The 26342-nt window shown below is 45.9% G+C and overlaps 1 protein-coding gene across 1 annotated transcript; it reads left to right on the top strand.

Annotated features, from left to right (window-relative positions):
* Positions 1-1069: 1069 nt before the first annotated feature.
* Positions 1070-9953, top strand: MARCO (macrophage receptor with collagenous structure). The gene is made up of 15 exons (XM_041408409.1): positions 1070-1184; positions 2209-2310; positions 2701-2937; positions 3319-3354; positions 4146-4181; positions 4550-4657; positions 5924-6031; positions 6128-6172; positions 6718-6816; positions 6912-6965; positions 7467-7511; positions 7665-7772; positions 8992-9033; positions 9355-9531; positions 9823-9953. Exons 1-15 carry the CDS (start codon positions 1070-1072, stop codon positions 9951-9953), a joined length of 1443 nt encoding a protein of 480 aa, XP_041264343.1.
* The last annotated feature ends 16389 nt before the right edge of the window (positions 9954-26342 follow it).

The following is a 26342-nucleotide window of genomic DNA, read 5'->3' as shown; positions in this document are numbered from 1 at the left end:
CACAGAAGCAGATTCAAAAAACCCCACGTATCTGCGGTTTAAGGCTTTCAGAGATTTGTTCTTCAGGTGCAGAAGAGAGGGCTCCACTCTGCCCTGCCAGGGTGTGGATCTCCAGCTCGCCCCTGCCTGGAGCTGTGCCACACTTCGCTGCATGGCCAAGAGAAGCAGTGAGGACGCAGCAGCCCCGGGGACAGACAGCGACCTGCAGCGGTGTGACAGCGACTGCCGTGCGCCTCGGAGAGGGCAGGGCGTGGTGCTGGCAGCGTGGATGAGGAGGGCTTTGCCCAGCTCCTACCGACAGCTCCGGCCTGTGGGCCTGGGTGAGTCACTTTGCCTTGCAAAAGTCAAACCCAGCGCAAATGGAGATGTCAGAATGCCACGTTCCAGGGGGGATTTCAGGATGAAGGCAATGAAATGGTGAAGAGGTAGGAATTGTGTCTGTGGGTGTGAAAAACTCATCAGAGAGGAAGAAGAAGCTGGAGAGACCTTATCAAAGAGGCTGCAAGTGCCTCTTCCCCATATCATCCCAAACCTTTTGGGTTTCAGCATCCCCCATCCCGCCATCATTCGCTTGTCTTTACAGCCCTCCTGATCCTTTCCTTCCTTGCACTTGAGTCATGCCCAGCCACTGAGGTGTCACCTTGGTGCACATTCTGTGTGTTTCACTGTGACAAAGCCCTCAGCCTCCCCTCCCAGGAGAGTGATTGCCGAGCTAACATTGAACATGGAATCTTTGCTACCTGAGGAGGTTTACTTTTGTTAGAAACAAAATGTCCATCTCTAACTCCGCCACAATGCAGAGATGCTGAATAACTCCAGGCTGAATATCTTTCAGGATCCTGCCCAAGGCTCCCTGGACTCCAACTGAGCACATGGGAGCAGCTCAGTGTCTTAGCTGTGGAGTATTTTGAGGAACTGTTCAAATTACCACATCAGAGTTCTTAGCAGTATATAAAAGCTGAGCAGATAGGAAATGCATATCAGAAAGCATATTAAATCAGGAGGCAGAGAGGAAGTACCTCCAGTTCTTAATTGCCCAAGGCTTTAGGATAGCCACAAGAAATTTGTCATGAAAATTACAGATAAATACGGGGAAGAAGGAAATTCGAGTGATATGAACTCTTTCAGTTTTTCAGAAAAGATTGGGTTTGCCTCACCTGCTACCACAACCTTTCAGATAAGTGGTAAGATTTCTTTTTGTTCAATGGATTTTTATGGATTTTATCTGGTCTAAAACAACACAGAAAATTGAAATATTGCATATTAAATGCTTTTTTGCAGTGATTTTGCTAGTAAATTAACTGCTTTTTAAAAGTAGAATTATGTCAATCTACCCTTTCCAGCCAAAAGCTGATGCTGAGCATCAGAAAAAAATTAGTTATTTTCCTGATTTAATGTCTAATTTTCTTGAGTAAGACTTTCATGTGTAATAGTTAAGATACTAAAATCATCAGACTCAATAAAAAAATGTAAGTTTATGAATTTTTAGCTGAATATAAAAACTTCATTGCTGACTAAGCCATTCTATTGTAAAACCAATTAAAATACTGTACTCTTTTAGAACTAAGACTTTAAACTCCTGATTACATTACTTTGGAAAAAAAAAAAAAAAAGAAAAACCTCAATTGAGGGTAACTTACTGAATGTCTGACGTAGTTACCAATGCTTCTGAAATACTTTTTTTCTCCCTGAAGGCCAAAATTCAACAAAGCCATTTATTTCTTTTACACTTGCTGGTAATGATTGATTTTACATCTTACGACTTGTTTCAATTTGTTCTGCAGTTCAGTTTATTATTGATTTTTCATTTGTTTTGATGCATACATGCATCACTTTTGGAATCACACACATGCAGTGCTCTGGATGGAGAAGGAATTGCTTTGAGCAACCCTCTGAATGGCAGCCTGGGACAGCTAAAAATGATGGAAACGGGGAGTTTGTTGATGCAGAAAGGGGGAAAGCACCACACTGACACTGATATAGGCTGGGTTAAGTCTTGCTGGAACTGAGCTGGTTAAATTAGCAAAGGAAAAGATGGCTGAGGAGATTGCAGTGCAAAGCCTGGAGGAGAGGCAGGCTTTGCTCTCACAGAGGGACCTTGCACACCGCTGGAAAGCTCTGTGGCCAAGCCTGGAGAGGCAGGAAGCAAGCAGAGCTTGTAGGGGAGAAATGTGGGAGAGCGTCTACCCTTCTTCTCTTGGTTCTTAGAGCCTCGGAGCCAGAAAAAGGCGTCCACATGCTGCACTCGGGCAGCCCTCAGCATCTACCTGCTGCTGCTGACGGCCGTCCAGGGGCTGCTGATGTACCAAGGTAACGCTGCAGCCCGGCCTGCTTGGCATCAAACGGGCTTGGCATTAAAAGAGAGCTCTGCTGGGTTCTCCTGGGGGCACGGGCAGGCGGGAATGAGCACACAGACCTGCAACCTCCCAGGGGCTCCTCCGCACACCGCCGGGCAAGGCAGCGGCTGCAGGAGCAATTCCCCCGCCCTGCGTGTGTGCTTTGCATTTGCAAAAGCGCTCCCAGCTGCACTCCTGGCTGCAGCGAGGACTGGCACATGAAAACCACCTCCCCGGGTCAAACAGGGGTGGTCTTTATCCCCCGGTGTCCCCCCCAGGTGCTGAGGAACTGCTCTGCCAAGAAACCATTTCCCAGCCGGATCGGGCAGCAAGTATTCATTGCATGGGCTTTTTGTTTCCTCAGTATTTAAGATGCAGAGAGAGATATTGAAGCTTCAAGAGCAAAATGCCTCCTATACAGAAGAGATTCTGCAGAGCTACTCTGCCAACAAGCTGGCCTTGTCGAGAAGCTCTGCTTGGAAGGACTTTCTCATGACACAAGAAGAAAACTGGAGGAGAAGCTTAGAAGAGGAAATCACCATAATTAAAAGCAACAATGCAAACCTGATGATGAGGATGAACAACATCACCGTGGTTGCAGGTATGGCTCTCCGTGCTGGCTCTGCAGTGGGGAGACTTGGCTCCTCTGCATCACTAGCAGGGCTGAAAACCCAGTTTAGATGATCCAATAAATAGGGCAAGATTTAATCTTCCTGTCAGTTAGTTATGCCCTCATGTCAAGTATTCAACTCCAGACCAGGGAGCACCTGTAGGAGCTGGAACACTGCCCTGTGCAAACCCCCAGATCCCCTTGCAGCTGCACGTGCAGCTCTGGGCTCCTCTTCCCTCCTGTGACTTGTAGATTTGGACTCTAGGTGCCCTCCAAAAGTGTTGTGTCTCCAGCCCACACCCCAATCCCATACTGCTGTGTTCCTCACCGACTGCTGACTACTAAAAAATACCCATTAAATATTTATTTCAGGGCCTCCTGGACGCAAAGGAGATCCTGGTCTACCAGGTATGTTGGTAAAAAGCAGGTGCAAAGCCCGTGAGGCTTTTCACTGATCCTCCAGGAGCCTTGGCTAGCCCAGGTGCTCCCACAGAGGTCGATGCACACCCTCTCCCTAGGAAAACATTGGCACAGACTCAGGAATGAGCTGGGTGCAAGTTCTGCCCCCCACAGCCATGCACAAGCTGCTGCCCTGGGTACCTGAGGCTTTGGGTAGAACTGGCCCTGCCACAGGAGGTCAATATCTCCAGACTGTGAGGACAAAGCAAGTCCTGATCTAACGCTGGCTCCACTTTGAGCAGAGGCTGGACCAGGCAACACTTTCTGTGATCCTCTGGTGATGATCTAAGATGCAACCCTTGTTAGGTCAGGTCTGTAACTCATCCATCCCTACTTCTTGGCTATACTGATGAGATTTTCTAAAGGAAAAAAAAAATTAAAAATTGTGTTTTCATATGTTCCTGGCTGCACTCAGGACGTTGAAACAGCACCTCCTGCCAAGCAGTGTTATTACACATCAGAGCCCAATTGTTCAGTGCATTTTCATGAAAGATCTCCCCAATGGTCCCCATGAGCTGGGCTTGGCAGGAAGACAAGCTGGCCCCTGCCCAGCTGAGCACTCAGCTGAGCTCCAAGGACTTTACTCAAGTGGTTGTTCTGGTCCCTGCCAGCTGAAGATTGGCCTCACTGGTGACTGAAATTGTGTGAGCAAAGGATGATTTAAAAATTCATCTCTTCTTCTTAGCCATTACTGTGAATAGATGATGTGTGTCAGCTGATATATGTATTTTACATCCCAGGGTTACGAGGACCACCAGGGACAAAGGGAGACCAAGGTAAGGCTTTTTTGACACCTGAATTACTTCTGTGGATGAACATAAAGAGCCTTTATGGATGATTTTATGAGCAATCTTGTTCTCAGCCAAGGTGTAAGTGAGTAAGAATGTCATTGGATCTGAAGGAAATAAGCCTATGTAAAGCTAATGTGAGCAAAAGCAAAACTTAACTGGAAAAAAAATCTTATTTTAAAAGTCAGTGTGCAACAGTCACAGTGGGCCAATTTCCCACTGTCACCAGGACCATTTTCAAGTGCACAGAGAGTGGAGTTTGGCTCATGCTCACAGCTGGTGTGGGTGTCCTGCTGCTGGTGCTGACTACACATGGCACCCCAGGAAGCATCAGAAAAATGGTGTTGTCCTTGCAGGAGTACATGGACCCCCGGGGGAGAAGGGGAGCAAAGGAGCTCCTGGTCCTGCTGGCCCAAGTGGTGGTCCAGGAGTGAAAGGACAAAAAGGAGAGCTAGGGCTTGCAGGTAAGACTTCTTCACTATCTTAACATTTTTAATGTTCTCACATACATTTCTTTTTAAACCCATTCTACATAAAACACCAGAAGAAGTTTTCATAGGTCAGTATTCATAAAAATCCAAGCAGCCTTGAGTGTGGTTTTCCAGTCAGTGAGGGAGCTGGATAAACAGGACACTTGACCTGATCTGCTGGGGTTTAATTTCATGTCATGCTTCAGCAAATCTCCCAAAGGAAGGCTGGGGGAAGGGGCGATGCAAAATGTTGATTCTGCACCATGGAAGTCTCTTTACAGAGTGACCTTTGTCTAATGAAAGCCACAGATATTCAATTATCAGCCCATCCTAGATTAAAGCAGTGATGTTTGCAGTAGGATTTCTATGGTATAAAATAATACAATATAATTTATATGCACAAGCATGTGGATGTTAATCCTCATTTTAGTGGAACCTCTTCCTGAGAGCTTTGTGAGCATCTTACATAAGCCTGGCTTTGTACACCTGAAGGAGAAGGTGTTATGCAATGTGTTTCTCCCATGTAGCATGCATTATGGAGAGCTGCTATGAAAGCAGGAGAGGAAAAGAAAGCAGGTGATATGTGTGGTGCAGAGCAGAGAGGAGAGTTGAACAGGTTGTTAAGAGCTTCCTCAGGTCTTCCATCAGATCCTGAATGCCCCAATGCTCTCATTAGAACAAGATGCTCCAGAAGAGAAGAGTGATTGTAGGAGGAACACCAAAAGGCAAGGACTTTGGGATAATTCTAGAACAGAAAGATGAAGGAGAAGTCTTCAAATGAGGTATTTTCAAGTAATTCAGCTCTTTTGGAGCATGCTGATCACCTGTTCAGAGAAGACAAGGTTAAGGGGAGATGGCAGAACTCTCTGGAAGAACAGGAGTGGAATGTGCTGCCCTGTATCTCCACTGTGTCTGGCAGAAGGGAAGCATTCAGACTTCAGTAAGGGATATTTAACTAGAGGAGAAAACATTCCAGTAGGAGGGATAGTTTGGGGAATAGATTGGAGAGTTGTCATGGCACCACTGCAAGCCTTTAAAGCAGGCCAGACAAACATCTGGCCAGGGAGGCTGACAGAGCCAGATGTGGGTCAGACAGGCCAGCTCTGTCCTCCTTTATGGTGACAAGGTCACCGAATGGCAAATGAATGCAGGTGTGAGGCCAAACCTTGCTGCTGCTGTGGCCAGACAGAGGCTGCAGAGACAACAAATCTGTTTGGTGTTTTTTTTCAATTTACATGTGTGTGCTGTGCTGTTTGATAGGTTCCCAAGGACAGAAAGGTGACATGGGCGAGAAGGGAGACGCCGGGCTCCCGGGACCCACAGGTCCTAAGGGAGAGCAGGGATTCCCAGGAGTGAAAGGTTTCCAGGGTAAGTGCAGAGGACACGGTGGGACAGGGTGCAGGGCTGCCCCACAGAGGGGCTGGGCTGAGCCTGGTCTGCACTGATGCCAGGGTGTTGTTACAGGGAGCCCGGGGAAGCCTGGACCTCCTGGGCCGAAAGGAGAGGCAGGTAAGCTCTACAGAAGGTGCAATTTCTTGTAGAGGCATAACACCGATCTCTTTAATGTGGTGTTTTGTGACAGGGAGAGCTGCAGCTGGTCTAGATCCCAGCATGGGTAAGAGAAGATGATGATTAGATGAAGAAACCATGCCAACATTTCAATGTCATCCAAACTCATCCCAGTCTTGGCTGTCTCTTGTGGGCCCCACTCACTGTGCAGGAGACTGGGAGGGAAAGAAGGGCCATGGCCTCCTGCCTGGCACCTGTGCGCACACAAGGGCAGAAATTGGCTGCTCTTTTGGGAAGAACTTGTGCATTTCAAGGCTGGCAGTCAGCCAGGACCCGGTTCCATGCAGCCTTTCACTCCAGATCATCCCTGACTGCATTGCTATGATTAGCACTGCCAGGATTGCAATTTGGAGACAGCCAGCGTTTGTTTTGCCTTCATAGGCTCAGCTCAGCGTGCAAGGGCTGGTGATTGAGCTGTCTGTCTTTTTATTTCCTTCATGAGTTGTTTGGCATTTCATATTGTGCTGCTTTCACTCAACCTCAAGGCGCAACTGGACAGCTTGGACCTCCTGGAAGTCCTGGCCCTGAAGGCAGACCTGGTCAGAAAGGGGAGAAGGGGGACCAGGGCCCCAAAGGTAGCCCAGGTACAGCTCTGCTCAAAACTATAACTCACTGACCTTCTACTCTGGCCTCACTTTGTGTGATGGGTTCACCCTTACTGATTTCTTTTTGATTTTAGGAGCACAAGGCATTGCTGGACTCAAAGGTGTACAGGGAGAACAAGGAATTGCAGGTAAAGGAGAATAAAACAGGTTTTGGGTCAACAACACACCTCATGCAAACACCAGAAAGGGAGCTACACCGCCAAGAGGAGACCTCTTGAGTCTTCTTCTTGGACCCCCAATGCATGCCAGAATGCCATGGCATTCCTGGGGCTCTGCCAGGCTGCTGTGGGCTGGCTGCTCACCAGAGGGCTGTTTCTGCCATCTGTAATAGGTGTGAGGGGTGATGGTGCCTGAATTTTGGTATAAATTGAAAATGCACAAACAAAGAAGCAGTTTAAGATGAACTTCAGGAGAAGATGTTTCTCCACTGCCTGTATTTTGTTGTTTGACATTGTCTGCACTGATTATGATGTGAAATAAGACACCTGATTCAGAAATAGATGCTTACAGTGTAGACACCAAAATTAGATGAGTTAAAATCAATTGTAAATACTGCTTTGCATAAGCTTTTATAAATGTATAAACATCAGTCTCATAAATGTTTGTTTGCTTATTTTTTATGATCTTAGGACCTCCAGGGCAAAAGGGAGCAAAGGGAGACCAGGGCCCAACAGGTAAACTCTTATAGCATGATTTATTCTGATACAAAGATGATGACACAAAGAACTTTAGGTGCCACATTCCAGTGTTCTGCATCAATGTGAAATGTTTGTCATGTCCTTTCCCTAGGAAGGGACAAAGGCAATGACATTTTGCTTTCCACCCAGGCACCCCAGGCGCAGCTGGTCAAAAAGGAGCCAAGGGGGATTATGGCACTAAGGGTCTGAAAGGAGAACCAGGACCAAAAGGAGCCAAGGGAGAGACTGGGTTTTCTGGTAAGGCTCTTTGCCACAGGGTCTGTGGAGCTGATGGCACATTTGGGTTGGGGACTGTAGATCAGCCTTCCTAATAAAGGAATGTGCAGGGAGGTGTGTTACACACCCTGTGTGTAACACACCCTGGGAGGTGTGTTAAAAGACATGCAAATACACAGATGCATTAGATTTTCTCAAATCCCCAATTTCACAGAAAACTGGAACAACCCACGTTCCTCTTTGCTTTGTTCAGAGACATCAGAGACACCCTGTGCCTGGGATAAATCCCATGTAAACACGGCATCAGGAACATGCAATAGCAAAGCTATTGGAAGCACCTAACAGCGAGGCCATTTAACTACACCTTGCTAACTGTAGGGCACAAAAGTTGTTCAAAAGGGCCAACTCTACAGCTACTCTCCATCCTTAATCCCACCCCTTCCAATCACAGGATGTTTCAAAAAAACATAAGACCTGTAGTAAAAAAAGAAAAAACAAAGCAGTGGTTACAACAGCCCATAGGAAGCAAACAGTGCTCCAGATGCTTTTTTCTTTTAATTGTTCACTCAGAATAGTAGAAGAATCCTCAGAAATAAAATAAACTAGATTCTGTGTGGGGCTTCTCCATGCACTCCTCCTCTGGAGCTTTGCATTTGGAGGATGGAAGAAGTGTAACTGGGCTGGCTCCATGCTCTGGGTGCATGTCATCTCCTGGTCCCCAGAAGGAGACAGCAAAGAGTGCTTTCCAGAGGTAGCTTTGGGGGAAAGAGCTCAGTGGGTTTTTTCAAACACCCCTACCCTCAAGACCAAGATGGTCCACAGAAGTGTGGAGGACTGCTGAGAGCACCTTTCTGCTCTCCATGGAGATAAATCCCAGGATGTAGGTCTTCCTGCAAGTGCTTTGGAAGATACCACGCCTGCTTCTGGAGATCCCAAAGTCTATCAGAGATGTCATTTTACAGGTAACAGTGGGAATGAGAAACACTTCCCACAAGTGAAAGAATATATGGCATTTAGACAGTGGCCCTTTTCTTGGGTCACACATTGGAAATACTTTGCTGTATGTTATCCTACTTTTCCTGCCATGTTTCTTTTACATACCCTTGGTCACTTCAGGGTGTTCCTTTTCTACAAGGGGAGGAGTCTGGACATCTCTAACTCACACAAGTATTCAGAACTAGATAATAACCAGATTTTTCTACACGCAACTGTCAAATGTTTGCTTTTCTAATTGAAACAGGTTCCCCAGGAGTGAAAGGGAGCAAAGGTGAAAAAGGAGAAGGTACTGGATTTTTCTTCTTCTCTCTCTTGCCTTCTGATATCAGAGCTACCTGAGATCAGGACCAAAATACCCCCCTGCTCACGCTGGTTAACCCAGAGCACAGCTAACAGAGCCAAGGAGCCTGTGCTCTGAGCTGCAGCCTGGTGTCTCCAAACACAGGGGGCTCTTGAATTGTTTGGATTTGAGCTACCAGTAACCTCTGGTCCCACCCTGGAGATGGGAACGTCCCCTCTGGTTCGGTGGTCTCTTCTTCTGTCTGTCAGTGCCTTTTTCCTTATGCCTGCACGACCCATAGAGTTATTTTCTCCTCTGAATTCTCAGCGGGCCCTGGTAACTATGTACGAATCGTGGGAGGAGACAGGAGGGGCCGTGTGGAAATCTTCTACAGAGGGTCCTGGGGAACAATCTGTGACGATGGCTGGTCCAGCCGAGAGGCCGGCGTCGTCTGCCGAATGCTGGGCTTCAGCCGAGCCGTCACCTTCTTCACAGCCTCACCAGGTGAGTCCTCAACAGCTCACACCCCTCCAGGCCTGGCACGGGTGGTTACACGCACAAAAAGCACCACAGCAAGGCCACCTACCTACCCCAGCAGCCAGTGATCTCGTTCCTCTTGGGATGAGGCAGCTGCATGTCAAGTGCTGCTTGAACTGTGCCCAAATGCTTGATTTCCAACAAGCCAACCATACAACCCACTGTCCACAGGGTTCTCTTAAGGAAAAAAGGCATATTCCTCTTTCTCCCATCCTATCCAACAGTTTTTTGTTTGTTTGTTTGTTTAATCTTCCAAAGGTACTGGACAAATTTGGCTTGATGACGTAAGTTGCACAGGGAGTGAACTTTCAATTACGGACTGTAACAAGCGCGGCTGGGGTGACCACAACTGCAACCACAGCGAGGATGTTGGGGTGGAGTGTGCTTGATGGGACACTGAGTCTGTCCTGGGAGCTGCTGCTGCTTCTGCCCTCCATGGAGCTCTTCTTCATGATGCAAACCCAATTTCATCAGGCTGTGCTTCTCTGCCTCTTTGCCAGGTCATAGAAATATTGACAAAGAAAGTTGAATTTTTCACAAATCAATAACAGTTGCAAGACCCACAGGTAACCCGAAACATCCCAGCTGTCACAAAACAATTGGAGCTCAGGCATGTGAGCCAGTTCACAGCTTTTCCAGCTACCTGACATCAGCTCATCTGCAGGAGGTCACACGTGTGTGACCTCTAAGTCCACAGGGGAGGGGAGGGGATGGTCCACGTTAGCTTAGAGCAGTAAGAGAATAGGATCAGTGTGCAGAAACCTGCACTTACTGCAGCTGAGCTGGATAGTCCATCTTCATCATGCTACAGTTGTGAACCTGAGCTTAAAACCCCAGAGAAGTGCATATACCCAAGACAGCAGATGCTCAGAAATCATCAGATGATCTCTCTGGCGAGCAAATATAAATATTGTTCAGAAACTATGCTGGTCACACATTAAAGTGCAAAAATAAGTGCCTGGGATCCAGGTGCCATACTACCCTGGTTTAGCACAGCACTTGTTTTTGACCTTAGCTAAGTCCCTTGCCTTCTCTGTCAGCATTTCCTAAGCTATCTATGGTAGGGATACCCCTTACTTACCTGATGTATAAAGCCAAGCTTTTCATTCCTTTAGAAATTAGATGCTCCAGTAAAGAAAAACGCTGACAAATAAAAAATACAGCAAAGCATGAATAAGCTATCAATTGGTGTTAAATAGAAATAAATAAATAAATAGATAGATAAATAGATAAATGCTCGAATAGATAAAGAAATAAAATGATACACACACACCTGTAGATATTAGGGAGAAAATATTGAACTGGGCTTTCCTGGATCCCATGCGATTGATGCAATTTACGTTGGATAAGTAAAGGTCTCCCTGCAGGGAGAATGGCAGGACCCGTCCTGGCGGGATGCGGCGGAACCTGCGGGCTGAGCCGCCGGGACCCATCGGCTCCTCCCGGTACCGCGCCCGTCCCCGCCGCGGAGCCGGGCTCTCCAATGCTCCTTGCCGGCACTAAGGGGAGCCCAAGGGCCGCCGCCGCTCCGCCAAGAGGCTGCGGGAGCCCCGCGGCATCGGCCCCCAGGCTGCCCTGTCCCTGCCCCTGTCCCTGTCCCTGTCCCTGTCCCTGCTCCTGCCCCTGTCCCTGCCCCTGTCCCTGCCCCTGTCCCTGCTCCTGTCCCTGCCCTTGTCCCTGTCCCTGCCCCTGTCCCTGCCCCGCGTCCCCGCTGCCTTCTCCCGCGGGGAACCGGGGATCCGAGCATCCCTCTCTGCTCCGCTCCCCTGAGACCCCGCGTGGAGCAGCTCAGAGCCCGGCACAGGAGCGGTATCCAGGAGCCTGCAGGAGCGAGGCCGGAGGGGGCTGCGAAGGTGCTCAGTGGGCTGGAGCACCTCTCCTAGCAAGACAGGCTGAGAGAGCCGGGGCTGCTCAGTCTGGAGAAGAGAGAGCTCTCAGAGCACCTTCCAAATACCTGTAGGAGAGCTGGAGAGGGATTTTTGTCAAGGGTATGTAGTGATAGGGCAAGGGGGAATAGCCTTAATCTACACCTAATCTCTTTTAGTTTAACTGTCAGGGAAAAATTCTTTACTGTGAGGGTAGTGAGCCACTGGCACAGGCTGCCCACAACAGCCGTGGATGCCCCATTCCTGAAGGTGCTCAAGGCCGTATTGGATGGGCTTTGAACATCCTGGTCTAGTAAAAGATGTACCTGCCCAGGGATTTGAAATTAGATTACCTTTAAGGTCTTTTCCAAGTCAAATCATTCCATGATTCTATGATCCCAGGAGTGGGGTGGCAGTGGTGGCCACAAAGGTCTGGAGATGCAACCAGAGGATGCTTGTGATGACCCACCTCTGTCACAGGAAAGGACTAAAATGTGTTTTATCCCGTGGAAAAGCTGACAGCACACACAGTGAGGCAAAAACCTGAGTGGGGTGCTTGGTTTGAGGGAACAAGGCAGGCTGTGGTGGTTTCAGTCCTTGGTAAATGCAGCAGGGGTCAACCAGTCATCCAAGAAAGGGATTTTGCAAAATAAGAGCAGATGGATTTAGGTCTCTGTGGTGCAGCCCCTTGTACCTGATGGTTTGTGAGAGGCTGCTGGGCAGCTGTGACACTTGTACAGGTCTTGCTCCCCACTCTTTAATCGCTAGAAACACAATTTTTAAGGCAAACCCTCAGATTTTGCCAGCATGGCAGAGGTGTCCCCTTGGAGGGAGAGAGGAGGGACAGCTGCACAGCTCATCCCCAACCTCACCCCTGTGGGGCAGGACACAAGTGCCAGCAGTGGCATTTGGAGCCTGAAGCTCAGCACTGGGATCCCTGTGCAGCAGGTTTGGAGGGCACTCACATGTTCACTTCTCTAAGAGAAGGTCCTCCACTGGGGCAGGAAGTGTGCCACAAGTCACCATGGGATGGTTAGCGAGCAACAAAAAATCCTTTTGCATCTACAGAAAGGGTGGCCCTGAGATCTGTAGGCTGGTTTGTGGGGCCACACCCCATCCCTCCCAAATGCCCAGCTCCAGCTGCTCCAGCCCAGCTTCAAAGTCCCCAGCCCTCCTGCACTGCCCTGAAAGAGCTGCCTGTGACAGCTAACAAGGAGTGGTACAGCTTTGCTTATCATTCATGCCCAGCACCAATTAAAAAGACTTAGTTAAGCAAAATGCAATTACACTGTCATGGATAAAAGGGATACAATTAATTAAAATTGAACACTTTCCCTTAGGAATGATGTTATTTCCAGATGCTCCCACCCCTGTCCCTGACTGTTCCTCGTGATCTGAAGATGTTTGGGATGAATTGGGGTCTTTTGGGTGGTTTTGTCCCATCTTGCTGGCTCACATGTATTTATGCAGTAAGTTAGCAAAGACCCTTGAGGACACAAATCCAGCTAAAATCCAGTTCTCCAGGGTTCCAAAGCCTGAAGTTTATGCTGAATGCATCATAACACACCTCCTTAGAAAAATTATTGATGATTCCTGCAAAGGTAAAAAAGGCAATTAATGAGTTTAAGACATTGTATTAAAATATGCAATAAAGGAATTCATTTTCTGCATTACATTCATATGACAGGTAACAATTTTAATACACATGCATGCTACATCTAAAGTTTAAACTCATCACATCATATATAGGTCACTAATTGTATTTTCATCCCTCTCTTCTGAAGTCTTCTGATGTTTTAGATCAGATCACCACAAATCTGCCAGCACATTTCCTCATTTTTTCTGTTAAACATCACAGTGGAGGGCAGCATCTGGCCTCAAAACCCTAAGACTTTTTTTCTGTCTCACTTGGTGTCAGAACAGGTCAGGTTTGGCTTGATTAACTCTTCCCACCAGCATGGTCCAGCAAAGGCCCAGCCAAGCACCCAGTGCAGTGCACAAGCCCCAGCTCCAAGTGTTTCTCATCCTGCAAAGGAGCCCGTCTGGCTCTCACAGGCACTGGCACCACCATGCACTGATGCAGGCAGCTGCTCTGCTGTGACACCGGGCTGATTTTAACCCAAAGTGCTTAAACAAACTGTTAATGGTAGCTCCAAGTGATTATCCATTTATTTCAGCATTTGTCTTTTTCAAATGTGACCTAAAATCTATAAGTAATTAGTTATTGTACAAGCTACGGTATTGCGAAATGCTTCCCTTCATTTTTTATTCCGACTCTGAACTATAACTCCAAAATCATTCTAGTCACACCAGCCTTCAAAGGTCTAAATGGGGAGGAAGGGGGGCTAACTCCTTAGTATCTTTGAGATTTACAAGAATATTTGAGGATTTTCTGGGGATTCAGTGTGAGATGAAAATAAAAGAGTTTTGCAGGCAAACAGTGAAACTTATGCTTCCAGTTCAAAAGGAAAGACACATTCAGAGAAAGATTTAAATGCTAAAATGCTAAATAAACATTGCTATTCAACAGCAGTCTTTGTCTTTTGAGTCCTAGGTTAAAATTATTTCACAGGGACTATAAACACTCTTTTTTACTCTCCTTTGTTGGAGCTAAATGAATTTTAACTGCAGAAGTTCCAGGGTGAAGAAGAATTGCCTCCTAAAACTCCTCCCAAATCACCTAAGTACCCCAGCAGAGGACGGCAGGAGAGGACTTTGGGAGCTGTTAAATGAGGTGAATAAGAAAATAGTATATAAATTGCATTTATTCTAGGTCTGCTTGTGATGTTTCGTATAAATGCTAACAAATAAGTGGCGCTGTGAAGGTGCTGGTTCCACACCATCAGGGCATCAGCAGCAAAAGGAAGCACAATTCTGCAATGACCTTGCCTTAGGAAATCCCAGTGGAGTCAAAGGATTCAGAGGGCTTTCAGGCTCAGGCCATAAATCACTCAAGATATGAATTACTGCCTTATTAGAGCAGATTCATAACTGTAATTCCAGATAAATACACAATTAGTCTGATCTCCTCTGATAATACGCCAACAGGAAAAAAATAATAAGTCACCTCCTACTAAGCAGAGTAACAAAGGAGCTGCAGCAAACTTTCACAGATGTTGAGGCCAGCGGGATCACTATAATAATCCCAGCTGATCTTCTGCATGGTGCAGGGCAGAGAAACTCCCCCAGGGATTTCTACACCATTTTGAAAATACAGCTTGCTTTCTAGGAAGGTGCCTTACCTTGGTTGAAAGTTTTCTGAAAGCAGAGAAAGCATTGTATCCCTTAAAAAAGCACCACATTCTTGCCTTATTAATCAATGTAATTAATGTGTCAGCTCTCTCCCAGTGACTCCACTCCGAACCTGTGCTGGGACACCCGGAGCCAGCTGAGGTCCTCGAGCCACCGAGGGCTGCTGCCTGAAGTCTGCTCAGACAAGGTTTAAGAGATAAAATAAGTTTTCCTTAGCACAATTAGCTTCACCTGGCAGGGACAAGCCCACAACCAGGTTTTGGAAGAGCTGCTTACTGTTCCAAGCAAGCAGCTCTTCCCTAAAGGGATGCTGATGCCCTTGCCAGAGTTTAGAGAAATGAGGAATGTGCAGCACATGCCAAGATCAAACCAGAGGTGACCTTGATAGTTTTACTTCTGCTCAGCATCTGAAAGGGTTTTTCTGGAAGGCTTTTGCCATAACTGTGGCTCACAGGAACACTGAGACTCTGCTTTTGCTCTGATTTTAAAGGAGATGTTTGAATTTACAGAGTAGTGATAGAAGGAGCTCGTTGGGAGTAGAAGGCTCTCAGCACACTTCTGAGGCCCTCAAACTCTTTCCTGGGTGGAAATGAGATCAAACTAAACTGAAGAGGCACTGTTTGCATGAGTAACAACTAATCCAAATTACCCAGGGCTGAGAGATGAAGATCCCAGAGCTAAAAGAACAAGGGTGTTTTTTTCCACACTTGGGAAAAGACTGTTGACTCAACTTGCCGGGCTATAAAATTTCTCCAGTAACAAGCAGGGACAGACTCCTACAGCAATGCTGCAGGGAAGGGAAATACCCTGTCTCTGAAAATCCACTTATTTCAACCAGACTGAAAGAGCTGGATATAAATGGATCTGACTGTGGTTGAGGGGTAGATGAGAGAAGAACACCCTTTACTTCTCCTTTGTTTTTACTTCAAAACAGTGAGATTAAGAGTGAGGAAGTCCCCTGCCCCCAGTTTGTTTGCCTCAGAAGCCTTTTTGAGTCCTGCAGTGTAATCTGGCATGAGGAGGGCAGAAGCAGCTCTTTTCTGGACACAGTGTTCAGGCACACTCTGACTTTACACATCATAGACTGGGAAATGTGAAAAAAATGTCACTTTTTCAACATTTTCCTTTTGTTGCTCCCGGATGCACAGTGCCACTTCCCATTACTGGCCAGCATGTCAGTTGTGACCCTGGTGGGGGAAGACGTGCTGTGACCCCGTGGGACAGGCTCAGCACACTGAGGATGTAAGGGTAAAATGTACAGTCCTCAGTAAACATGTGGGGCCCAGCTCAGTGAGGGGTTCTGAGCCATGAGACTTCAGCAAAACCCTCCAAGCATCACCCAGCACGGGAGATGAAGCAGAGAGTTGTGACCTAGGTCACATCTGCAGCTGGTATAAATCAACATCGCTCTGTTGATAACTGGGGAAATACATGGATTTGTTCCTGCTGAAAATTCAGCCCTATTTTGATAATTTCTTTTATTTTGCCCAGCTCTCTAAAACATTGCTTAGCTCCTGGTGAGCATACTCTTGGGCTTGATGGTGGGTTGTGTGTGCTGCCCAGCAGGCTGGGAGGAAGGTGAGAGACCCAGCAGAAATAGTGAGTCCTTCCTCAAATGCCTGGGCAGCCAGGAAAAGCATGCCTAAGGCTAGGAATCCTGAAGTTTTCTAGTCCAGAAAACAGTAGGGACTCTTTCCAAAATGGTTATTTAAACAAGGCATTTTAAATCGAGCTGCACTGATTATTAGAAAGCACAGTAATTTTCAATCACATGCCACACAGGCATTATAAAACTGCCGACAACAGCATTTCATCAACACCTCTGGTTCCAGCTTTCTCCCACCTTGACACTTCTGCAGTTTAACCCTAATTATTGCTGCTTGCCCTGCTATGATGGATGCAGTCCCAAGCCATCCTTCTTCTCTGTGCCATTAAGCTCTCAAGGATCCTGATTCCTTCACTTAATGTGAAGTGATGAAATGGGTTCTGGCAACAGAGATGCAAAGTCAGACAGCTAAAATTTTGTTGAAGTATAAGCACAGAAGTGAGTTGTGTAGAGCTTTCATCCAAATTACTTTAAAGAGACATATTTCATAGACTCATAGAATATCCTGAGTTGGAAGAGACCCACAGGGCTCATCAAAGTCCAGCTGCTGGCCCTGCACAGGACCACCCCAAGGATCACACCATGTGCCTGAGAGCATTACCCACGTGCTTCTTGAGCTCTGGCAGGCGTGGTGCTTCCAGAATCCAAGCACCCTCTGGGAGAAGAGCCTTTTCCTAATATCCAGCCTAAGCCCCTCTGACACAGTTTCATGTCATTCCCTCAGGTCCTGCCACTGGTCAGCACAAAGCAGAGATCAGTGTCCGCCCCTCCTCTTTCCCTCACAATGCTCTCTTGTAGACTGCGATGAGATCTGCCCTCAGCCTCCTCCTCTCCAGGCTGAACAGACCAAGTGACCTCAGCTGCTCCTCATATGGCTTCCCCTCATCCTTGCTGCCCTCCTTTGGATACTCTGAACAGTTTGATATCTTTCTTATATCATGGTGCCCACTTTTGGAGAGGAGAAATTCCTTCTCCAATGTAGAAGGCTTGCTCCCCAGCTAACATCAAGTACCACAGACTATCTAATGAAGTATTTGTGGATCCCTTCCCTATCTAATGAAGTATTTGTGGATCCCTTCCCTTATCTTTAGAGGGTAGTTTTAGTTTTTTCCCTTCTATTCAGTTGTACATCTTCTGCTCTTTAGCTCTAACTGTTCCAAGATGTTCATCTGATATGAATTTACAAACCAGATGATAGCCATCATTTTCACATTAAGGAGGAAAACTCATGTATTGTTTCAAAGGCTTTAATACTTAATCTGTTTTCAGACCTGTATGTACTGCTCTGTTCATATTTCTGTCATTTAGTTTCCAAATACTCAACCTTTCTCAAACAAGACCATGGTAGCTGGCAGTATTTGAAAACACTGATGCTGTTAATCAGCAAAAGTCTTGTTGAATTGAAAGAAACCCAAGCTCCTTGTCTGTCTTGCATGACAAACAACTAATGCAACGTTAGCCCAGCTGACACATTGAGGCATGGAGCAGAGAGCAGGCCTCTAAGGCCTTTAAGGTTGGTTAAGACAGAAAATATTTTAATCACAGCTGAGAAAGGAAAAGATCACTGTCAGGTTTGGATAGGCTCAGTCAGGTGCTCAGCTGGTGTAAATAAACTCAACTCTGTTTCACCTCTGTGAGGTCAAAACTGTTTATTCCCACAGTTATTTTTCCTGAATGAGGTGAACATGTAAAATCCCTCACTGAGTAATTTTCAGCAAGCTTGAGCACTACAATTCTCTCTAAAATCAGGAGGAATGAGCAGTCTGAAAGAGAACCACCCAAGTTATTGCAGTAGCTGTCAAGGGGAAAAAAAGGCTGCAAATCAAAGAATACCAAGTTCTTCTCCCTTAAAAGCACAGATTAAGTGCATGTAGCTGAAAGGAGCTCAGACACTTTTCCTCCCTCATGTTCTTGATGCAGCAGAAGAGAGTTTGTCCTGGCAGCAGTATTTCAGGTAAACTGGAATAAGTTAAAAATGTAAATACTGGTCTGAGCCATCCCATCTGTCCTTTGAGGGTTGCTGAGAGATTTACCTGGCAGGTGATGTGATCAGCACCTGGATGGAAAGTAGAGAAGTTCAAAGATCAGAGGAACATCCATCTTTCAAAATGGGCAGCGGAAAAGAAAGTCTAAACTGCCCTCATAGGAAAGAGCAGAAATGCAGGGAACCTCCAACAGAATATCAAAATCCCACATTACTATGAAAACAAAGGGATATTTTCAGGCACTTAAGGATTATAAATTAGAGTTTGGTCTTCAGAAGTATTTGTAACCAATCAAGTCAAATTTGAGGGAAAAAAAAGTTCATATTGTCACTGAAATAATGGGAAAAACAAAAACTCTCCAACAATATTTTTAGTGTTAGAGAATCAAGGCATTACTTTATTCTGTCCAGGATGCACAACAGAAATCATTTCACCCACACATAGCCTGGGTTGTGCAGAGAAAATCATTAAATGACACACGAATTTTACCAGATTTTTCACATACTTACAGAGTCAAAATCCACAGAATCTCATTGGTTCAATGTTCATTGGTCCCAAGTTACACAGTTCTCAGTATTTGGTTTCCTGTTGGTTATTGATCTTCGATGTTAATTAGGTTCTCATTCTTGGTTTTCTCATCTCTCTTTTCCCAGACCAGGTGTCTCTGGCCATGCCAGGGGTGATGTTTGGAGCTGACGGTCAGTATCTTTTGTGTATCTTCTATGCTACTCCCAGTCTGTTGAGATGTTAAGCTCATCAGCCTTGAGTGAGGAAACAGTCCTTTGAAAAGAAATTTAAAATTCCTTTTGCCCCGGGGCAAAGGCGAACGAAACTCCGGACTAAAGTTGTATAAAAAAATATTTAAACTTGGTATCTTTTCCAACAATATCAAGTCTAAAAAATTTTGGCACAGCAGATAAGAGACTCAATTTTTTTTCTGTTTTCTTACCAAAACTAAAAGCAAAAACTATCACCATTTCTGGGGAAAATGAGTGTTAAAGATTTTATCAAGTTTGCATATAATCCACAGTAATTTAGAGGTGGTACCAACAGTGAGGAAAGCAACCTTATCTATCCCAGGCAGAAGTGGTCAAAAAAAGGAGTTCAGCTCACCCAGCTCTGTGTTTGTGCCACACTGAAACCAATTTAATCCTAATTTCCCTGTACCCACCCTGCCAAAAAGCACTTCTGAGCATCCCAGCTAATTTCTAGAAACTTTGTCAATGGTAACCATCTGTCATTGGGAAAACACTAGAAGGGGGATTAGTAACAGACTGGCAGGGAATACTGGAAAACTGGCAATATATTTCACTGAGTACAGATGTAAACACAATGAGGATATTGTTTTGAAATTAAAGGAAGAGCAGGAAATTTCACGGTGTTCTCCTCAGTTGGTTTGTTGGGGATTTTTTTTTACCCTTGCCACATCAGTGTGAAAAAAGGCTGGCAAGTGAAAAGAGTAATAATAGGGCATAAATGTGAAATTTTGGGGAGTTTCCCCCGGGGTCTGCTATCCCTCCCTTACTGTTCAATTGCCACCATTACTGCACGTGAGGTGCATGCTTATGCTGCTGCTGAATGAATGCACAGATGCATCTCTGTTATCCTTAGAAGCATAAACTGCTTTTTCTAGCAAATACATTGCCCAGTGCTCAAACACACCTAACGAGCTCCTTCTGCCTTGTTTGTTGGAATATGGCACCTTCTGCTGAGACCAAGATAAAAGAGAAAGAGCACAGAAACCTCCTAGAAAAGCTAAATGGGGGAACTTAATTGCCTCAGCAGTTTTGCTTCCAAAATTAGAGGGGAAAATGTTTTACAGATGAGAAGATTTTAAAGTGTGCCAACCACAATAAGAGAGATTCCTGTTTGAAATGCTGATGGTCGAGACATCTTCAATGCCATGTTCATCACAGAGGGGGAAAATATTCAGAGAACTGCCAAAAATGTCAACCAGGGAGGGAACCTCTCCCCAGATCTTGTCTGCACTAATAAGAATTTGCTGGCACTTCTGAAGGCAGATGTATCTTCTGCTGAAAAAAGTCTTTCCCATTCCCTCAGTGAAGGAAGACACGGTCCTTGGCTGGTGTGAATCCATATACTGCTGCTCCTGCTATCATCAAAATGCCATTAAAAATCACAGCCTGAGAGGCTTTACTGCAGCAGGAGAAGTCTCTGGCAAGGGGCAGCCTTTGGCTGGAGGCTGTGGCTTGGGAAGGGGTCTGTAACATTGCTGAAGCAGACACAGGGGCCAATGTGTCCCCCAGAGTGGGGCAAAAAGCATGAAGGCAAATCTGCAATTAGTAGGGCAGTGTTGGGCAACGAACAGATCCACAGGAGTGGAGGCTGGCTGGGATTGCTCCCACATCTCTCCACTCCCCTCTTTCATCACTACTCTTGGGGATCAGCCTGGAGCTAACCAAAGTGATGGAAATACTTCACCGACTTTGACAGACTTTGGATCCAGCTTTTCATGGCATTTTATCTTCTCGTGCTATTCCAAAAGGTCCTACACAAAACCATGAGGCTGAGATTTTCAAGTCTACTCCCATCACTTTTAACAGAGACTTTTCTTCCACCTGCCGAGACAACCCCGAGCCACGCATGTTAATAATTAAATAACAGCTGAGCACCAGGGGAGGGGAAGTGACAAAGCTGCCAAAATCCTTCCGAGATATTTTGACAATCCACAGCCTGAAAAGATTTTAAATGAGGGTCTGGCCCCTTGTTACTCTCCCACTTTCTCCAGAGTATCTTTAAGCATCACACGGATTACGCCTCATCCATCCCAGAGATGAGTATTGATGTCACAACAATATTTCCCACGCCGGACTACACAACACCAAGCTGCAGACACAGTGATTAACAACTGCTTTTGCCCCTGTACCTTTCGGACTCCCATCAAAGTAGGATTTGTCCCAATTAATCAAAGGCAGGCGTTGTTTGCTGCGGAGCTGTCTGCACGGAGACGATCCCGAGCGTTCATCGCGGATGCTGTGCGCGGCTCTAACCTTTCGCGGGAGTCTGCCGGGAGCTGCTGCTCATTTATATCCAGAGCACAGCAGGTAAAAGGGCAACCAAACATAATTTACCTGGAAGTGAGGTTAAAAGTGGTTTACCAACTTGAGGTGTTTGGCTTGAGAAACAAGACACTAATTAACACCTACCCATTGATTAATATTGACCGGGTTGTAGCCTTGTGCAAGTTTTAAGCAGGTAATGCCTAAATTTATTTTTACTTAAGTAAAAAACTAAATTTAGGCTTAAGTACTTTACCTGTACCAAGATTATTTTGTCTGAACTTTCACCAAACATGAGCTTCCTTCTGGCCTGACATCTTAACACAGAGAAGACTTGCACCTCCACTGAGGACTATAAGCAGTGCTGCTCAGGGAGATATTCCTGCCCTCCGTGGGAGAGTGCCCCAGGACACTCTGATCCAGTACCACTGACATTAATGAGCCTTGTCACTGCTTCCACAGGGGCCAAATCCTGCTGCCCACAAGGCTGGGACTCTATGACATGCTCCCCTTGCCTTGGGACCCATGACCAATTTCACTGCAGGCATGTTAGAAATACCCATCATGAAGGCACAGATCCTCTGTTTCTTTGAAAGATGTCATGTTTATTTAGCAGTGGCATCCTCCTGGTGTCATTGCAGTGATTGCAATGCACTGTGGGGTATTCACATGATCTCACCACCCCAAGAGCCCTGCTGATCCCACAGACAGAAGCTGGGCTATTTCACCCCAAATAAGAGAGAAGACCTGCCCCAAGTTTTGTGACTGCCCCTGGATGCCTGTGGCACAATTAAAATATCCTTACTGCCAGGGTGATCCTCTTGGCACGGGATTATGGTCCCGATTCCTCCTCTGAAAGTTCTGGGTTTATCACTTCTCACCCATCCATGGCACATTTAATTTGTTAATATGAGATACAAACAAAATGAAAACCAGCTATTCACCCATCTGAGGCAGGAGGAAGCCTGGGTTCCTGAAGTTAGCAGACACTGAAAGAGGGGAAACTGGCTTTCCCATGAATCTTTCCCCAAAAAAGGCAACATGGGGATCAAAACTCACCCAGAGGTGGGACCTCCCAGATTCCAGGAGACTCCATTTAAAGAAAGGCGGTGATTCTAGAGCCATGGTGGGAGTACAAGCAGCTAAGCCTGATCTTCCTCCACAAACTGTTTTTTGGGCTGGCCAAAGCAGCTTCTGCAAAAAGCAGTGCAGGTAGGAAAACCCTTCAGGAAGCAGAGACAAAGCTTTGAAGCTGTATCTGCCTTGGCAAACCTTGAAATACAGCCCTTGCTTTGTACTGTTTTCTTTTGGTTTGTTTTTTGGTAGTTTTGGAGGGTTTGGGGGGTTGGTTTTATTTTTGGTGCCTCTTTAACTGGTGTTTATTAAAAAGAGACTACTTTTGAAACTTGAATGATCTTTTTCCAAACTGCCATATTTTCTCTCATCCTCCAAAAACTTGAGTTTTCTCTTGACTTGAATTTTCCATAAATACCCTCTGCAACTTTGAAAACTTCTTTGATTCGCAGTTTTAATAAAAAAACTTTGAGGTATCTTACTGTCCTTGCCTAGAGGGAAGAATACTTGTTTTCTTGTTGGCAGGGTGGAAAATGCTGACAGCAATGGCAGGTCCAGGAAAAATTCATTTTTGGGCAGTGTGGTGGGGTTTTTTTTGTGCTAGCAATTCAAAAGATTTGTTACATAGGGGTTTATATCTTCAACTACAGAAATATTAAAGCAAGTGTTTGCTTAAATTTAAGCTATTAAAAGATTTCAATGATCTCAAGAATCAAACTGATAATTTTCTGTTCTCACGTCCCTTTTCAAAATGGGATGATTTTGCACTCTGGAGTCATGCTGTTCACTTCAAGATTGACCTGACTCTTATAGGACAGGTGAAACAATCCCAACTGCAGTGTGATTTTAATCAAACCAAACATTCTGAAAACAACAAAAATAAACCAATCACTTTTTTCTGATGCAAAACTGGTACAGCACACCCTGAGCAGTGAAACTGTGGTTTAGCCACTGCTCATGGGCACCATTTTGCATGTTTGGTTTTGTTTGCTTCATTGATTGCTGGGTTGGTTTTAAGGATAGAAAAATGATCTATCACATCTTGCCCATCACAGATCAATAACCCAACCTGTTCTTGGCCTGTGTCCTGTCCTCCTACCTCCTAACCACTGAACTAGAACAAGCATTAAAGGACTCTGAAATAACTCCTGGCTAAAGAAATATGCAGTAGACAGAGATCTCACTCTGGGCCACTTTGCAGAAGGACATTTTGTTTTTTGTGCTCCAGAGCCCCCAAGAAAGCATCCTGAAAACGATTCTTCAAAATGTTCTGCAGCTTAGCCTTAAATGCTGAACACAAATGAGGCAACCTCAGCCTTTAGGAGTTGCTTCATGGCTCAGGCTGTTTCAGCACTCCTGTTTTCTGCCAAGGACTCAGGGTTTGCTCATATTTTATGACTGTACATCAGGGACAGCTGATGCACAGGTCTAGTGATCAGGTCAGAGATGAAGAGTATTCCTAATATATAAACGTAAATAGAAGGATGACAATTATTTAAATCTGTGATTTAATGGGGAAAAGTTATTTCCTTGCAATTGAAGCCTGGTCTCTCCAAAACAAAGGGAAGGCTCAATTTGGTTCATCCCTTTACAGGCAGATCAGTGCACAAGGCTGCAGCCACTACTTGACTGACACAGAGATTTTGGAAGCTCTCTGAGTGATGAGTCATATAAGAGTTTCCCTCAACTCCTACGTGGGCACAGGACAGCCAGACTCTCCTCTGGATGGGTGTACAGTCACAATCAACACATGAATAAATTGTAGCTCTCCAAGGCTCATAACTCAGCCAAATCAGTCCCAGTTTTCAGTGGAGTGTCCAGCTACACCCATCAAGGAGACCCATTCCCCTGCCAGCATTCATTTGCCTGCACCCAGCTGCTTTGACTGTACAGATGCTAAAGTTGCAATGACTGTGTGCTAGAGGAAAAAAAAGTGGTTTTTTGTACTCTCTTATTGCAGAGTGAGCAGGCCAGGTCAGCTCACAGTCCCCCCCACCCTTTTGTCCAGAGAGAAGCCAAAGTTTGGAATCAGTGCCCTGGCAGGAAAATAGAGAAATCCTCTTTAACCACCACGAGACCTGGACACCTCTTTCATTATCTGTGCTGATCACCCCACAGCCTGGTCCTGTCTGAGTGCTCACCCAGGGCAGTGGGGGGCAAAATTCCTGCTGAACCCTTGGAGCTCACCTGCCACGACGGAGCAGCTGCAGCCCCTGCCATAAAACTTACTTTTCTGACACTTATTTTTTATGAACTTCTACAAGCTGCCAAGAAAGAGATTTTCTTACAGGGAGAGTTGACTGAAGCAGCAGGAAGACATGAAAAATGCCCATTCTCCCCCCACTTTCTCATTCATTGGTAAATTAATGAGAAGCATTTGCAAAGGACACAGGCATTGCTGCCCACGCTGCACACTGGGTTTCCCCCTCCCGCGTAACCTCACAGGTAAACAGCAAGGTCTGGCTTTGTGACAAAAGGCACCCACCATGGCCAGAGCTAAGTCTTAAGAACCACTCTTCAATTAAATTAAAAACATTTCTTGCAGTAGTGTAATTCAGAGTCTAGGCTTAAGGAGGATTTTTGAATGCCAAATAATCCGTTCATTAAAAGTTAAAAAACCCACCCTTAGTTTATTACCTGCTATTCTGAGGTGAGAAACTTATACCCAACCTCTGCAGAATGCAGCTATATTGACTACAAACAGGATTACTCACAGGAGCTTTTCATTTGTAAGTTTTCTGTGGAGCTTGAAGGTCACACATTAAGGAGGGCTACAACCTCCTTGGAAAAACAGCAAGGGAGAACGCATTACCTCTGCTGCTGCTGCTGCTGCTTATTCAAGGAAACAATAAATGCCTTTCTTAAATGGCATAAATTGAGCTGTGCTGATGTTTCACAATGGCACAAATCGGTTATCTTATTTAAATGGCAGGTTGTTTGCTCCTGGATGGGATCTGAGCAGCTCCACCACGACAGACAAGATTAACTCAACATCTCTGAAGAGGGAAGGGCCAGCTCAGAGAGCCCAGCACAGCATGCCTGCAGGGACAAATCACTCTATCCCACACATGCACTATTTTGCCACTTATGACCCAATGATCTGAGTCTCCAGAAGTTGAGATTTGACATGACAAAGCCAGAAGGACCTTTGGCCTCTTCAATGATCCTTCTCAAGACACTAGAGCTTGCAGAAGCCACTGTGTGCCTGCTGTGCCCGAACAAATGAAGGCAAATGGGCAGCCACAAATTCCTGTCCACACCAGATCCCCACCAAACCCCGCTTGGGGGCTGCAGGCAGCCTCACAGAGGTGACACTTGTGTCACCTGCTCACCTTGTTTCTGCTGGCAACAACTCCAAACCCCTCACAGGTGTGGTAGTGCTACAAAGATGAGGTGAGGCTGTTTCCCATCTCCATTCCCAGCCCTGGGCAGTGATGTGCAGCACATGCCTGAGGACTCCCTGTTCTCATCAGGGACACGGTGGAGCTTGCTGAGGAGCAAAATGAATTCACCTCGGTCTTGCCTCTGGTCTCTGCAGTAATTAGTTGTGCCCCAGATGACCCCTGGGCCAAAAATCATACATCTGAAGAGTTCTTTTTATTTTGAATTCATTTTCAGATATTTTAATTGTCTCCTTCAGCACACTTCAATGACATCTATCTTTTAAAAATGCCTTAATTAAAAGCCCGGCTTTCAGAACTTTGAAGGATAGCATGGAAGTGTCACGGGGCAGACGCACAAACTCTTACCCCACCAGACACCAAGGGGGTTGATGATTTTTTTCTTTTTTAAGAAAAGGAGTTGATCTGTCTGGTCCACAAAATGTTTGCTTGAGAGCAGAGGAGCCGTCTGAGAGCAACTCCATGGGGTTCATTAGTCAGCACCAACACACACCAAGTCAGGAGCTTCCTTTCCAAAATAAGCACCCACGACATGTACTGCTCCCTGACCACAAATCCTCTCCTATGGGGGACAC

The sequence above is a fragment of the Onychostruthus taczanowskii genome, unplaced genomic scaffold (assembly GCF_017590055.1).
Source record: "Onychostruthus taczanowskii isolate IOZ18803 unplaced genomic scaffold, ASM1759005v1 scaffold10, whole genome shotgun sequence".
Lineage (NCBI taxonomy): Eukaryota > Metazoa > Chordata > Aves > Passeriformes > Passeridae > Onychostruthus > Onychostruthus taczanowskii.
Note: the sequence above shows the minus strand (reverse complement) of the source record. Positions and strands in the feature narration are given on the sequence as shown.

Bases quoted from the DNA above. Each gene is read 5' to 3' on its own strand.
- MARCO (XM_041408409.1), top strand. From the start codon at position 1,070: ATGAAAATTACAGATAAATACGGGGAAGAAGGAAATTCGAGTGATATG. The intron at 6,966-7,466 runs GTAAAGGAGAAT...TTATGATCTTAG, and splicing joins GGGAGAACAAGGAATTGCAG to GACCTCCAGGGCAAAAGGGA. The intron at 9,532-9,822 runs GTGAGTCCTCAA...AATCTTCCAAAG, and splicing joins CTTCTTCACAGCCTCACCAG to GTACTGGACAAATTTGGCTT.